The sequence below is a fragment of the Blennius ocellaris genome (assembly GCF_963422515.1).
Source record: "Blennius ocellaris genome assembly, chromosome: 21".
Taxonomy (NCBI): Eukaryota; Metazoa; Chordata; class Actinopteri; order Blenniiformes; family Blenniidae; genus Blennius; species Blennius ocellaris.
The window spans coordinates 2142263-2155294 of NC_137670.1; the positions used below are offsets into that span (position 1 = coordinate 2142263).

General features: G+C 47.1%; 1 protein-coding gene across 1 annotated transcript; it reads right to left on the bottom strand.

Moving 5' to 3' along the window:
* Positions 1–325: 325 nt before the first annotated feature.
* Positions 326–12905, bottom strand: grnb (granulin b). The gene is made up of 16 exons (XM_080516903.1): positions 12790–12905; positions 12484–12555; positions 11773–11931; positions 11059–11199; positions 9675–9770; positions 8886–9027; positions 7896–8005; positions 7280–7409; positions 6546–6637; positions 5912–6068; positions 5044–5141; positions 4716–4952; positions 3486–3740; positions 3179–3400; positions 1977–2222; positions 326–1198 (listed from the first exon to the last, which is right to left on the bottom strand). The coding sequence occupies exons 2-16, from the start codon at positions 12484–12486 to the stop codon at positions 1061–1063; spliced, it is 2226 nt and encodes a 741-aa protein (XP_080373029.1). The 5' UTR covers positions 12487–12555; positions 12790–12905; the 3' UTR covers positions 326–1060.
* Between the last annotated feature and the right edge of the window lie 127 nt (positions 12906–13032).

Sequence of the window (13032 nt, forward strand, 5' to 3'; positions counted from 1 at the left end):
TCACATCAGGCGAGATGATATCATCATAACCTCCCACCATTTTCCTCTTCGTCATCCTTTATTATCCTCCTCCTCCTCCTCCTCCTCCTCCTCCTCCTCCTCCAGCAACACAATTTTCTAAAGAGCTGAATTCACATGAACTTGCATCTTTAAATCCTTCTAACTGGTTTATTGAACGACGGTTCCATTTCCAACTCTCCCTTCACTTTGAGGGAAACTTTAAAACTTGATATTCGCTATTTGACCACTTGTCGATTCCAGGAGACAAAAAAAACAAAACGTAAAAAGATCCCGAAGCGATGAAATCAAAAAGGAGCCTTTCAGAGGAGATTTACGTTCCTTTAATGTCAAACTGAAAATAAAAAGTCCGGTAAAATGGGCAAAAACAAACACAACCACCCGACTCGGCTGAAATTAACCGGCGAAAAGATGGAAATTAAAAGCGAGAACCAATCAGCTGCTGGGCACGGTTACCATGGCGACACTGGGATTTCATCCATTCACCAGATAAAGACACTGACTTAAAAAAAAACCCTAAAATAAAACATTTGCAGTAAAATCCTTCACCCACATATTGAAGTTTTGTCTTTGATGAACGAATGAATGAATGAATGAATGAATGACTGACTGTCGTCAGGTCATGTGACCTGCTCCAGTTGCTAGTTTAGTTGCGTTTCCAGGCGAATGTGTCTCAGCGAGGCAGCAGGTCCAATCAGAGCAGAGCGTTTCCTTCACATTAAGTCAGGCTGTCGCCTGAAGACGTCCCTTCATCCCTTCATGTCTTCATCCCTTCATGTCTCCTCTAAAGTCCATCAACGACAAAATGAACCACAACAGAAGAACTCCAGGAGGAGACGAGACCCCAGAAGCTTCCGGTTTATTTCAACCCCACTGGTTTTTAAGTTGAGGTCGTTTTATGAATTAAAACAAAACTAAAACCTGGATGTTTTCTCTCCGTCGTAGTGTTTGTGAGGCTGAATCACCTGAAGCAGGAGGAGGAGGAGGATGAGGAGGAGGAGGATGAAGGAGGAGGAGAAGCTTGGACGGAGCGGCCCGGAGGTCACAGGGCGGAGTCTCTGTTTGTGCGGGTCGGTGAGGCGTCCCAGCTCAGTGGAGCGTTGAGGCTGCAGCTTCTGGTCTGGACGTCACACCGAGACCCAGCGGGACAGCAGGACCGGGACCCGGGACAGCAGACGGCCTGCAGAGACGGGGACAAATCAAATCCTGTTCCTCTTTCCCCTACAACTTTCTTTTCGGAACCAGAAAAAGCTACGAGTCGTTTTAGTTGAAGTTGTTTTTACGCGAGTGAGTTCTTAAGATAAGATAAGATAATTACTTTATTCATCCCCGAAGGGAAATTGTCTTGTTGCAGCAATCTGGTACATACGAATATTATAAAATATAATAGAATAGAAACTAAAGTAAAAAATAAAAAAATCTGGGTATAAGACAAAGTAAAACACAGAACGGAACATGGGCACTTAGAAATAAACAGGAGATAAAAGAGCCATTAGAAGTAGGCATATAATAATAATAACAATAATACAGATAATAACAATGTGTAATAGTGTATAATACTTGTGTATAGTACTACTAATAATGGTAGCAATAATATAACAATAACAATATGGTAGCAATAAAATATCAATAACAATATATATATATATATCTGTAATAATAATAATAATAATAATAATAATACCAATAGTAATAGTATACTTATAATAATAATACCAATGGTAATAGTGTACTTGCACATGTATAAATATATGTATATGTACATGTAATATGCCATATGAAATATACGATATAATATAAGTATCAATGTAATTTAGTCCAGGTGGTGATGGAGGCTCTGACGGAGGTAGAATCTGACTATTGGTAGAAGTGAAAAATTGAAAATGGCCGACGAGGAGGAGGAGGAGGAGGAGGAGGAGGAGTTTCCCCGACAACGTCCAATCAGAATGCGGACGTACCTCAGAGGAGGGGCAGCAGCCCCACTCCGTCTCCGAGACCCGACAGCAGGTCTCCCCCCGGGAGCAGTGGAACCCCCCCGTGCCGCCACACGGTACGTCCCGCTGCCCCCCGGCCTCCGCCAGGCTGGACCGAACCACGGCGGTCTGGGGGAGGGCGGCCAAGCTCTTCTTCTCACAGGTCCCCGACTCCATGTTGCAGGTGTAGCCCTGAGGACAGCAGTGCTCGTGGTCGGTGCAGCACACAGCCTGGGGTGGAGGGGTGGAGGGGTGGAGGAGGCTGAGGTCAGCACGTTAGAATATCACAATATGCTCATTTCAATGCTCTCTCTACTAGACTCATGGATTTAATTTGTGGTTGTCGTCACGCCCACTTTGCAAGATGGTGTTTGGTGGGACTCGGACAAACTGCAACATTCAAGTAATTCTAAACGGAGTACACATTGAAAAAGTACACGAGACCAAATTCCTGGGGGGGGGGGTCATGCTAGATGATAAACTTAGTTGGAAGCCACACATAGAATACATGAAAAATAAATTATCTAAAACTATTGCTATTATTTATAAAACAAGTGACTTTCTGAATAAGAAATATTGTATTTCTCACTTATTATGCCATATATGACAAACTGTGTTGAGGTATGGGGAAACACATATAGAACACATATAGACCCTATCATTAAACTCCAGAAAAGAATTATTACAATAATAAATAAAGCTTCCTACAGGCAAAATACTAATAAACTATTTATCGCCTCTTGCACGTTAAAATTAAAGATATAGTATATTTAAAAACCTTAGAAATACTATTTCGAATAAAGAATAAAAGTCTTCCCACAGCTATTCAAAATTTTTTTTAATTAAGAGAAAACAACTACAACTTAAGAGGACTGTGTAGATTTGAAAAAGGTGGTGCGAGAATCAAAGTTAAATACAGATGTGTTTCTATTCTGGGAGGTTTATGGAACGTCTCAGTGACAACTTAAATCTGTGCAAATCACCGTTCTGCTTCAAAAAAACAGTAAAAAGAAAAATAATTAATGTTACAATGAACAATAATTTCTGTTACTTCCTTTTGTTTGGTTTTTCTCATGTATTACTCCTGTTATGTTCCATATTAATTTTTTCTCCCGTATTACGACTGCTATGTTTATTATTATTATTAATATTTAGGGGGAGGGGGGGGGGGGGGGGGGTGTACGGACCTTGACCAGCGGGCAGCAGCCCCACTCTCCGGACGGCAGCTTGCAGCACGTCGCCCCGGAGGCGCAGCTGCTCTTGTCGTCACACTTGACGTCGCCGACGGCGCGGGAGCTCAGCTTGGTGGACCAGGGGACGACCAGGGGCCCCCGGGAGCAGGAGCTGCGCTGCGGGTCACAGGTGTGTCCGCTGGGGCAGCAGTGGGCTCCGTCTGCACAGCAGACGGCCTGCAGGGGGCAGCAGAGAGTCACACCGTCAGAGGACGGGAGGAGGGGGAGGAGGAGGAGGAGGTGGTGGAGGAGGAGGTCTCACGTCAGGCAGGGGGCAGCAGCCCCACCCCTGCGTCCCGCTCATGAAGCAGCAGGTGGTGTCTCGGGGGCAGCTCGTCCGCCCGTCGCACGCGTTCCCGTCGGCCCCGCCCACCGGGCCTGGCTCCGCCCCCCTCAGGGCAGGGACCTTCCGCAGCCACGCCCCCCTGGAGCCGGACGGGTCGTCGCAGGTCTGGGTCTCCAGGTTGCAGACGCTGCCGTGGGGGCAGCAGTGGACGTGGTCGTCGCAGCAGACGGCCTGAGGAACCACGTTCAAACCTTCAGAGTCCCGGTGAAATGAAAATCCCACCTCCAAAACACTCTGGTGTCGCTTCTAGGGACATTTTTTATGCTAACTGGTCTGAGGGTAAAATGTTAAAACATGGCAATCTGCGAGAAAATAGCCGATAAACGGCGCTATTTCCTCTGCTGGGCGGAGCTTCTGACAATAACAGAGTGACATCACGAGTTGTGCACACGCCCAAGTTGTGTTTACATTATGGAGGATCAGAGTTTTGACCACGAAGAGGCTGAATTGAACCATATTTCATCATCATGGTCATTTCAAACCCAGTGATTGATGAAGAAGACACAGAAGGTGGTTCTGCCATCGGTGACCCCGTCTGGAACATGTTTGAGGAAGCAGAAGACGCTTCGTCCTCCATTCGTCCTCGTCTCCTCGCCTCAGCAGCCGCCAGTTTTCACCTTTGAGGCGTCCTGACTTTTGGCAGAACGACCGGCTTCCTGGATCCAACACGTCGAAGCGCTTTTCTGACTGCGCGGAATCACCGAATACGAGTCCAGGTATTACTTGATCGTCTACTAGCTGCTAGCCGCACGAGCTAACGGCGAGCCGCTCCCGCCACCCGTGCTCCTTTTCTCCTCTCTCGGTCTCTTCCAGGCTCAATCTTTCATCAAGGCTCATAAAACGCCGACTATAACTTCAAAACACTGTAAAAACTTGGATATTTAAGAGGAAACAAGCCGATATAAACACAACAGATCTGCACAACTCGTGATGTCACACATAGGCTCCGCCCACAACGACAACGAAGAAGGATTCCCCCGACTTCCTCGGCTGGAGATTCAAAATTCAAATAACTTTGTTATGCGACAACAGTAGTGGGGCAGAGTCGGAGGAACCTTACAAGTAGAACCCCAACTATCGTTTTTTGCAAAGTCGTGTGTTACATTTCACGAGGACTTTTAAATAAAAATAAAGGCGGAGGCCGACCTGAGGCAGTGGACAGCAGGCCCAGTCGCCGTCCAGCGTCCTGCAGCAGGTGGACTTCCCGGGACACGACGTGGACTTGTCACACTTGCTGTTGTCGGCGGCGACGGCGACGGCGGGGGTTTTACTGAGCCACGGCGTTGCCGCGGCGCCGCCCGAGGGGTCGTCGCACGTGGAGGCGGCCAGGTTGCAGACGGTGGCGTGGGGACAGCAGTGGAGGTGGTCGTCACAGCACACGGCCTGCGGGACAGACGGAATCGGTCAGGTCGGGAGACCGGAGGAGGGACGAGGGGGTTGCCGTGTGTCGTCCACCCGTCCAGAGCGCCGGTACCTTCGCCAGAGGACAGCAGGCCCACTCCCCCTCCACAGATTTGCAGCAGGTGTTCCCGTCGGCGCAGGCCACCGAGTCGTTGCAGGGGACAGAACGTCCTGAAAGACGATTCGAGCTTCACTAAGTCTGGAAATCAATTGTTCTGACGCTTCGAGAGCTCGTGGAAGACGCTACAGTCAGAGAACATCATGAACCTCACACGTTAGAACGTCTCTTTACAACCACACACGTTTTCTGGGACGGCCCCTTCGTCAAACAACACTGGACAGACGTTCATGGAACAACTGCAGGAAATTCTTAACTGGACATTTGCCTTGGAAAAAAAGGTAAGTGTTTGCTTAGTGCCTTGCTGGTAGCAAGCAAAACAACTAGAACTAAGAAATGGTTCTCCTTGGACACACCTAATAATGTAGACTATAGTTAGTCTTTCTTTTTCTCTCTCTCATCTTTATTGTTGATATCTTTTCTTGAATTGAGAATTAATTGTTATCTACTGGTCACTCCCTGTTCTACAATGTTCTGTATGTTTTATTGTGTCAAAATATAAAAACTCAGAAATAAAGAATTAAAAATAAAAAAATAAAAAGTCTCTCTACTGTGCAAAACCTGCAGTTCGGACACGGTTTGACCGTTCGTGGAGTAAAGTCAGGAAGTCAACAGTCAATCATTTCTCTTCACGGCTTTTCATCACAAATGAAATAGATTTTATCGCAGCAGTAAAACACTCACATGCTCTCACACACACACACACTTCAGTTGGCGGCTAAAGCTAATGCTAGCTCCTCCTGGTGCTCTTTACAGCTCGAACCCGAACTTCCGCGCGTCAAGTGTTGTTAACGGAAGGCGTTGGCGACCGTCTCCGTCTCACCTGTCGTCCGCGCCGCCTCCGGCACGGCCGCAGCCGCGGGGGCGACCGCGCTCAGAGTCGCGGGTTCGATTCCCCGCGTGGACACACAGGTGGTGTGCTGCAGGTCACACTGCGTCCCTGCAGGGCAGCAGTGGACCTGATCGGAGCAGCAGACAGCCTGAAACACACAGAGACTCTACGTGAAACTCAGGTTTGGTCCCCGGGGGGTCAAAGGTCATGCTCAGGGAGCCATGGTGGTGACCCGTCCAAGTCCACTTCTGTAGGATGTTGATGCCTTTTAATTTGTAAACATGTAATTCCATAATAAGTGCGCAATCAGGCTCAAGTGGTCATTTGTAAAATCTAATATAATTCTATATTCCTGCATAACACCATACATCTCTTAAGTGTTTGAATTAAAAATACTGCAGCAACATTCTGAATAGAATAGAATATATAATCCGTCATTATAGGTGTAGTAAAATGGAATTGCAGGTGCTGCACCCTTTTGAGTCAAAGTGAATTAAAGTACACTTAAAATCGATAGTACATGTAATAATATAAAAGCACTCGTAATACAAGTTCTCTAACAGCATTCTGTGGTTATACAGTGACATCTAGTGGTCCAACATGGTATTTAGTATATAAAACTTACACTGGGCATAGGACAGCAGCCGTACGAGCCGTTGGTCATCTGGCAGCAGGTGGTCTGATCCGGACAGACGGACTTCTCGTCCGGACACACGACTGACGCACAGGAAGTCAGGAGAGAGCAGACAGGAAGTCAGGAGAGAGCAGACAGGAAGCGAGGAGACAGAAGACAGGAAATGAGGAGAGAGCAGGCAGGAAGTGAGGAGAGAGCAGGCAGGAAGTGAGACAGCAGAGAGGAAGTGAGGAGAGAGAAGACAGGAAGTGAAGAGAGAGAAGACAGGAAGTGAGGAGAGAGCAGAGAGGAGAGAGCAGACAGGAAGTGAGAAGGAAGACAGGAAGTGAGGAGAGAGCAGACAGGAAGTGAGGGGACAGCAGACAGGAAGTGAGGAGAGCGAGAAGACAGGAAGTGAGGAGAGAGCAGACAGGAAGTGAGGGGACAGCAGACAGGAAGTGAGGAGAGAGCAGAGAGGAGAGAGCAGACAGGAAGTGAGAAGGAAGACAGGAAGTGAGGAGAGAGCAGACAGGAAGTGAGGAGAAAGCAGACAGGAAGTGAGGAGAGAGCAGACAGGAAGTGAGGCGAGAGCAGGCAGGAAGTGAGGAGAGAGCAGACAGGAAGTGAGGAGATAGCAGACAGGAAGTGGGGAGAGCGAGAAGACAGGAAGTCAGGAGAGAGCAGACAGGAAGTCGTCGTCACTGCGTTCAGAATGAATCCAGTCACCAAACGGCAGAAACACTCACTGTCGCTGCGCGCCGCCGGAACCTTCCTCATCAGGGGGAACCGGTTTCCTCCGGACTTACAGGCGCTGTGCTCCAGGTCACACGTCGTGTCGCCGGGGCAACAGTGGATGTGATCGCTGCAGCATGTGGCCTGCACACCACACGGAACCGAACAGTTAGACCGGTAATGCTGCCGCCTCGCTCCCGCCAGGCTGTTAGCATTAGCAGGCTACGATAGCAGTTAGCTTCCCTTTCTAGGAGACGAACCGGAACACAAGGTTCCTGTAGAACTCAGCTCTTTGCTGAAATAGCAACTGATGATTTTTCACACTTGGCTTCCCACCGACAAACGGAACTAAAGCAGCAGAGAGCAGCTGAAGCTCTCCCAGGATGTGAGACAGCTGTGGAACGAAACAACTGCACGCCAACGCTGCGTGAAATCAACTCATGCGCCCGGCGACAAGAATTTGCAAGATGACTGCTGCCTTGTCCCCCCCCCCCCCCAATATCCACTACACTTCCTTCCTGGAGCATTTCCCGCAGCCTGCAAAGGTCATCGGTGACACCAAACGTGAAATGTCCACAATAAGAAGAATAATCTGATAGATTAGGAGCGGTGCCGTCGTCCTCGGGGTACCTGTGGGTACGGACAGCAGCCGTAGTCCCCGCTAGTCAAGAGGCAACACGTGGAGCTCTGTGGACAGCTGCTTTTCCCTCCAGGACACAGCACCGAGCCAGCAGGGGGCGCTGCAGAGTCAACAACAACACAGGAAGTCCTAATCAGTTACTTAATGCGAGTTACTTTTGTAGAAAAACTAAATCTAACTGTTAATTGTAGCTGATGTTCGGGGAGATGCTCTATAATCTATATGTTAATGGGGGAAGATGCTCTATAATCTATATGTTAATGGAGGAAGATGCTCTATAATCTACATGTTAATGGAGGAAGATGCTCTATAATCTATATGTTAATGGGGGAAGATGCTCTATAATCTGGATATTAGAGGAGGACATCGCTCTATAATCTGGATGTTAATGGACGAAGATGCTCTATAATCTGGATGTTAATGGAGGAAGACCCTCTATAATCTGGATGTTAATGGAGGAAGATGCTCTATAATCTGGATGTTAGAGGAGGAAGATGCTCTATAATCTGGATATTAGAGGAAATCACTCTATAATCTGGATGTTAGAGGAAGATGCTCTATAATCTGGACGTTAATGGAGGAAGATGCTCTATAATCTGGTTGTTAGAGGAGGAAGATGCTCTATAATCTGAGGTTAGAAGAGGAAGATGCTCTATAATCTGGATGTTAGAGGAGGAAATCACTCTATAATCTGGATGTTAATGGAGGAAGATGCTCTATAATCTGGACATCTGAAGTTAAATTGGGAGAAACTTTGGCTAATGCTAAAGCTAACCGAACAGTTTGTAGGAGAAACGTGAAAAGCAAAGTCAACCTTCAGCTGGGTTCATTTCAGAACAATAATCTGCTCACGATGTCATGATTTTTTTTTTTTTAACACCTTGTTGTTCCGAGAACTGCTTTCGTGCAGAACCACTGGATTAAGTGTGATGGATGCTGATTCATCGTGAGCGACGTCGGAAGGCGTTTGAATCCCGAACCTGTGCGGGCGCCTCGCCGCCTGGCGGGCAGTTTGAGCAGCAGGGGGGCGGAGTCCAGCGAAGACGACGTGCACCTGGAGCGCTCGAGGTCACAGGTGGTGCCTTCAGGGCAGCAGTGCAGCTTGTCCTCGCAGCACACCGCCTGCAGACAGAGGGACGCCGTCAGTGACGGTCTGGACGGCGCAGAGCTAACAGACCCACCGGCTAGCGATGCTAGCAGGAGGAGCATCGACTCAACTCAACCCAACTTTATTGATAAAGCGCTTTAAGCAGCCGTAGCTGAGACAAAGTGCTGGACATTGAAATAAAAATATAAGAGGCAACATAAAAACATTAAAAACAATAAAAAAAAGTTAAAGCAATAAAAACAATCAGATGGTAAAACAAAACAAAAAAACGAAGGCACTAAAACCTGAGCAGAGTCTCACGCTGAGGTAAAAGCCAAAGAATAAAACTGGGTTTTAAGACGAGTTTTAAAAAGTTTTACAAATTCCAGAGGCTAGACCTATGGAACTCAGAGTTATACAGACGTATATGAGCAGGATTCTTTATTTTTCTATGTTCTCTTGTCTCTTCGTCTGTGTTTTTGGCGTATCTGGCGAGTCACAGCGCCCCTAATGGCCTGGCGTATGTACTACACGCCCTTCGGCTTGGCGTTGAGCCGAGTTCATAGTGACATGTGGACGGAATTGTTTTTGAGAAGATTGTTTTTGTCTCGTGTGGACCAGGTGTGTGTGTATGTGTGTGTGTGTGTGTGTGTGTGTGTGTGTGTGTGTCTTCGTATTTGACCTTGGCTAAAGGACAGCAGCCCCAGGAGCCGTCCAGCAGCTGGCAGCAGGTGGTGTCGTCGGGACACTCCGACTCCCGGTCTGGACAGACGACGGCCTTCAGGGCGAACGGCAGGACGCCGGAGGACACAGAGAGGACAGACAAGGTTCAACCGTTAGTCGCTGGTTCTAGATCGCCATCAGTTCCACCGACACCCTTTTAACCTCCAGGACTTCCTGTTGCAACCCCGGGTTGTTTTACCGCCAATAGTATAGTTTTATTATTTAGATTGTTTTATTTTTTCTTGTACATTACTTTTTTTGGGTGACACTGGAAATTCCCAGGTACCATGAATGCACCGCAACCGAACAGCATCGTCCTGTCTCGAGGTGCGGCCGAGCGAATTGCGGAGCTTATGAGAGTTTATCAAGAAAATCCTGGCTGTTTTTTTTTGGGTTTTTTTGTATGAACAATCCTGGACAAAGATCCGAGCGTGTCGTCTGAAGACCGGACGCCACCTGCTTCCAAGGAGGGTGGCAGGAAACGGATAACCAAGCTCACTTGGAGGATTCCTGATTTTTTTCCGTTATTTTTCTGAGATCTCAGATCATTTTAGTTGCTACTTTCTTTTTTCCCCTTTTTTTTCTTCTTCTATTTTGTTTTGGGTCCAGCTTGATACCACGAAATACTGAATTGGAGGATTTGAACCGTCATTCGAATCACCACAAATAATCGGATCGGAGGATTGTATATTATTGCTTGCCCCGCCCCCCCGCCCCCCATCCACGACACAGACTGTTCAGGCTTCTGCCCTCCGGCCGGAGGTCCAGAAGCTTGAAAAGCAAAACGAATGGACTGAAAAACTCTTCCCCCGTCGCCATCAGACTTCTGACATGTTTACATCTGCACATCTCACTTTCTCACTAATATTTTTGCACTGCTCTGTTTTATTTTATTTTATATTTGTATTCTTTTTTTTGTGTGTATATACTTACTTATTTATGCATGTCGGCTCCAGGGTAGACGGCAAAATAAGACTTTAATTCACTGTGAAACCTGGCTTTTACTGGTGATATGACAATAAAAACACCTTGAAAAAAACACCTTGAACCTTGTTCATGTTCTATCATATGTTCATATTTGTTTACATATACTTTGTTCAACTTTTCACTGGAAATTGTTGGTGTCATTACTGGGTTGGAGGTTTATTTTTATATACTCATAGTGAGTATCCACGGCCGATCTCCTAAGGAACCTTGAAGAGCCTTAACTTGAGTGGAGGTAAGATCCTGAAGTTTTTTGATGATCAGGCTGGTTAAGATTTAGATTGATTTCTGACTACGCAATCAAAAAGGGTGACACTGAAACGCTCTGACGCAGGTCGTCGAGTCGGAGGGATTCGTACCTGCGGGACGAGGGGAGCCGGTTTGCTGGGGACTCGTCTCACCCAGGGCAGGGACACCGTTTTATTGACACACTTCTCGTGGACCAGGTCGCACACCGTCCCCTGGTAGCAGCAGTGGAGGTGGTCCGAACAACACTCGGCCTGCGGACGCATTCACACACCAGGAAGCGCATATTTCATTAAAATCTCCAGTCGGTAACAGAAACTCGAGAAACGTAATACTGGGGGAAAAATAGCCGCATTTCCCAGAATGTAAGCCGTTTGGCTGCTCAAAGTAGAAGCTCGTATCAAAATTCACCGTCCAATACCATCGGTGGCCACTAGATGTCTCTGTTTGACACAGAAAGCTGCTGCGCTGCCACATAAGAACTTCTGTTCTCCAGAAAGAAAAATGTCGACAGCAGAATGTAAAATAACATAGGAAAAAAAGCTCAGAGTGACAGAGAAAAGCTGAAAATACGATGAAACTGCGGCTTAAAGACGAGGGATCAACGAGACTTGGGTTTTGTTTTGACCGACAATCTGGAAAATACGGTAATCTGGGAAAGTGCAGCGTTTCGCCCCGTCACCTCACAGTGGAACTACAGAGTCGTTATGTTCTCTTTCAGTCCATCAACTGGAGACCGTGTACTTAAATGTCATCCCCGCTGAAGGAACGCGTCAGGATCGGAGGTTTGAACTGGTCTGAAATGATTGTATGGTCGCGAGGCTCACGTGAGGCAGCGGGCAGCATCCGTATCCTCCCTCCATGTTCCTGCAGCAGGTGTTTCTGTCTTCGCACATCCCTCCATCGGGACAGACCAGGGCGGAGCTCAGGCCCAGCAAAGCCCAGCACAGGACCCCCGTCTGGAGGATCTGCAGGCTCCAGGTCGTCTGGAGGACCCGGGGGAAGACGGGACGCCATGACACACAGGGAACAGAAACACAGGACACGTGACGGGAAAAGCTTCTTGTGGATTTCAACAGCAAACGAGAGTTTCTGTCGTGGAGCGGGACGTCTCGTGGTTTATTATGTCGGTACCGAGTAGAAACCACCTGGAAGACGTTTATACTCTTGCTGCTCACTACATGTGTTTAATTAATCTACGTTACTTTAAGGAACTGACAAGGTTTCCTTTCATATTTATTAAGTCTTTATCAGAGAAAGTCACCACTGGTGTTTTCCTAAAAACATAGGAAAGTGTACGAGGAATAAGACCAACATGTTGCACTAATAACTGAGCAATGTCTAATATTTATATTATTTATTTTATTAACATGAACACCACAGTTTTGCACCTTTACCTGGACAAATCCAGTTGGTGGAGTTTAATTTATCTCAAAGAAAATGCGAAAAATTGCTTGAACATCAGAAATGTACTCGGAAAACTGCTCAAAATCCCTTTACTGGGGGATAAAAAGCAGATTAATGATTTATTTATTTACCATTATTAGCAGGTAGCTTCAGGTGTTAGCAGGCTGTTAGCATCAGACTGTTCCGCATTCTCCGCTTAAAACCTGAAAAACAATCGGTAAAAACTCTGTTAAACAAGGCAGCGGGGTGGGAAACTGCCGTGCCGCTTTTCAGGAGACGTTTTCTGGTGGAAACAAGTTTCATTTGAATCACAGAGGCTGAAATAAAGAGTCACCGGTTAGTTAGCTTAGCAGGCTCGGTGGCTAACGGAGCGGCTAGCTGCGGGCCGGAGACTTTCGCGTTAAAATCTGATTTTTGAGAGAAAATGTCGTCGTTACCTCGCAGGTCTGAAAGGTCAAGTCCTCATCACACCACTGTGGGTTTTAAATCGGCAGTAGAAAGAGAGAAAGCCAGAGAAATACTGTACAAAGCAAACTGAGTTACTGGACGAATCACATGACTTGTGGTCACGTGACATGTGACACACTCACACACACACACACATACAAATGTGTTATCTGCCTCCTAGAAACATTACTTTTCTTTTTTTCTCCTCGCTTCTTTTTATTAGGGATCGAGCC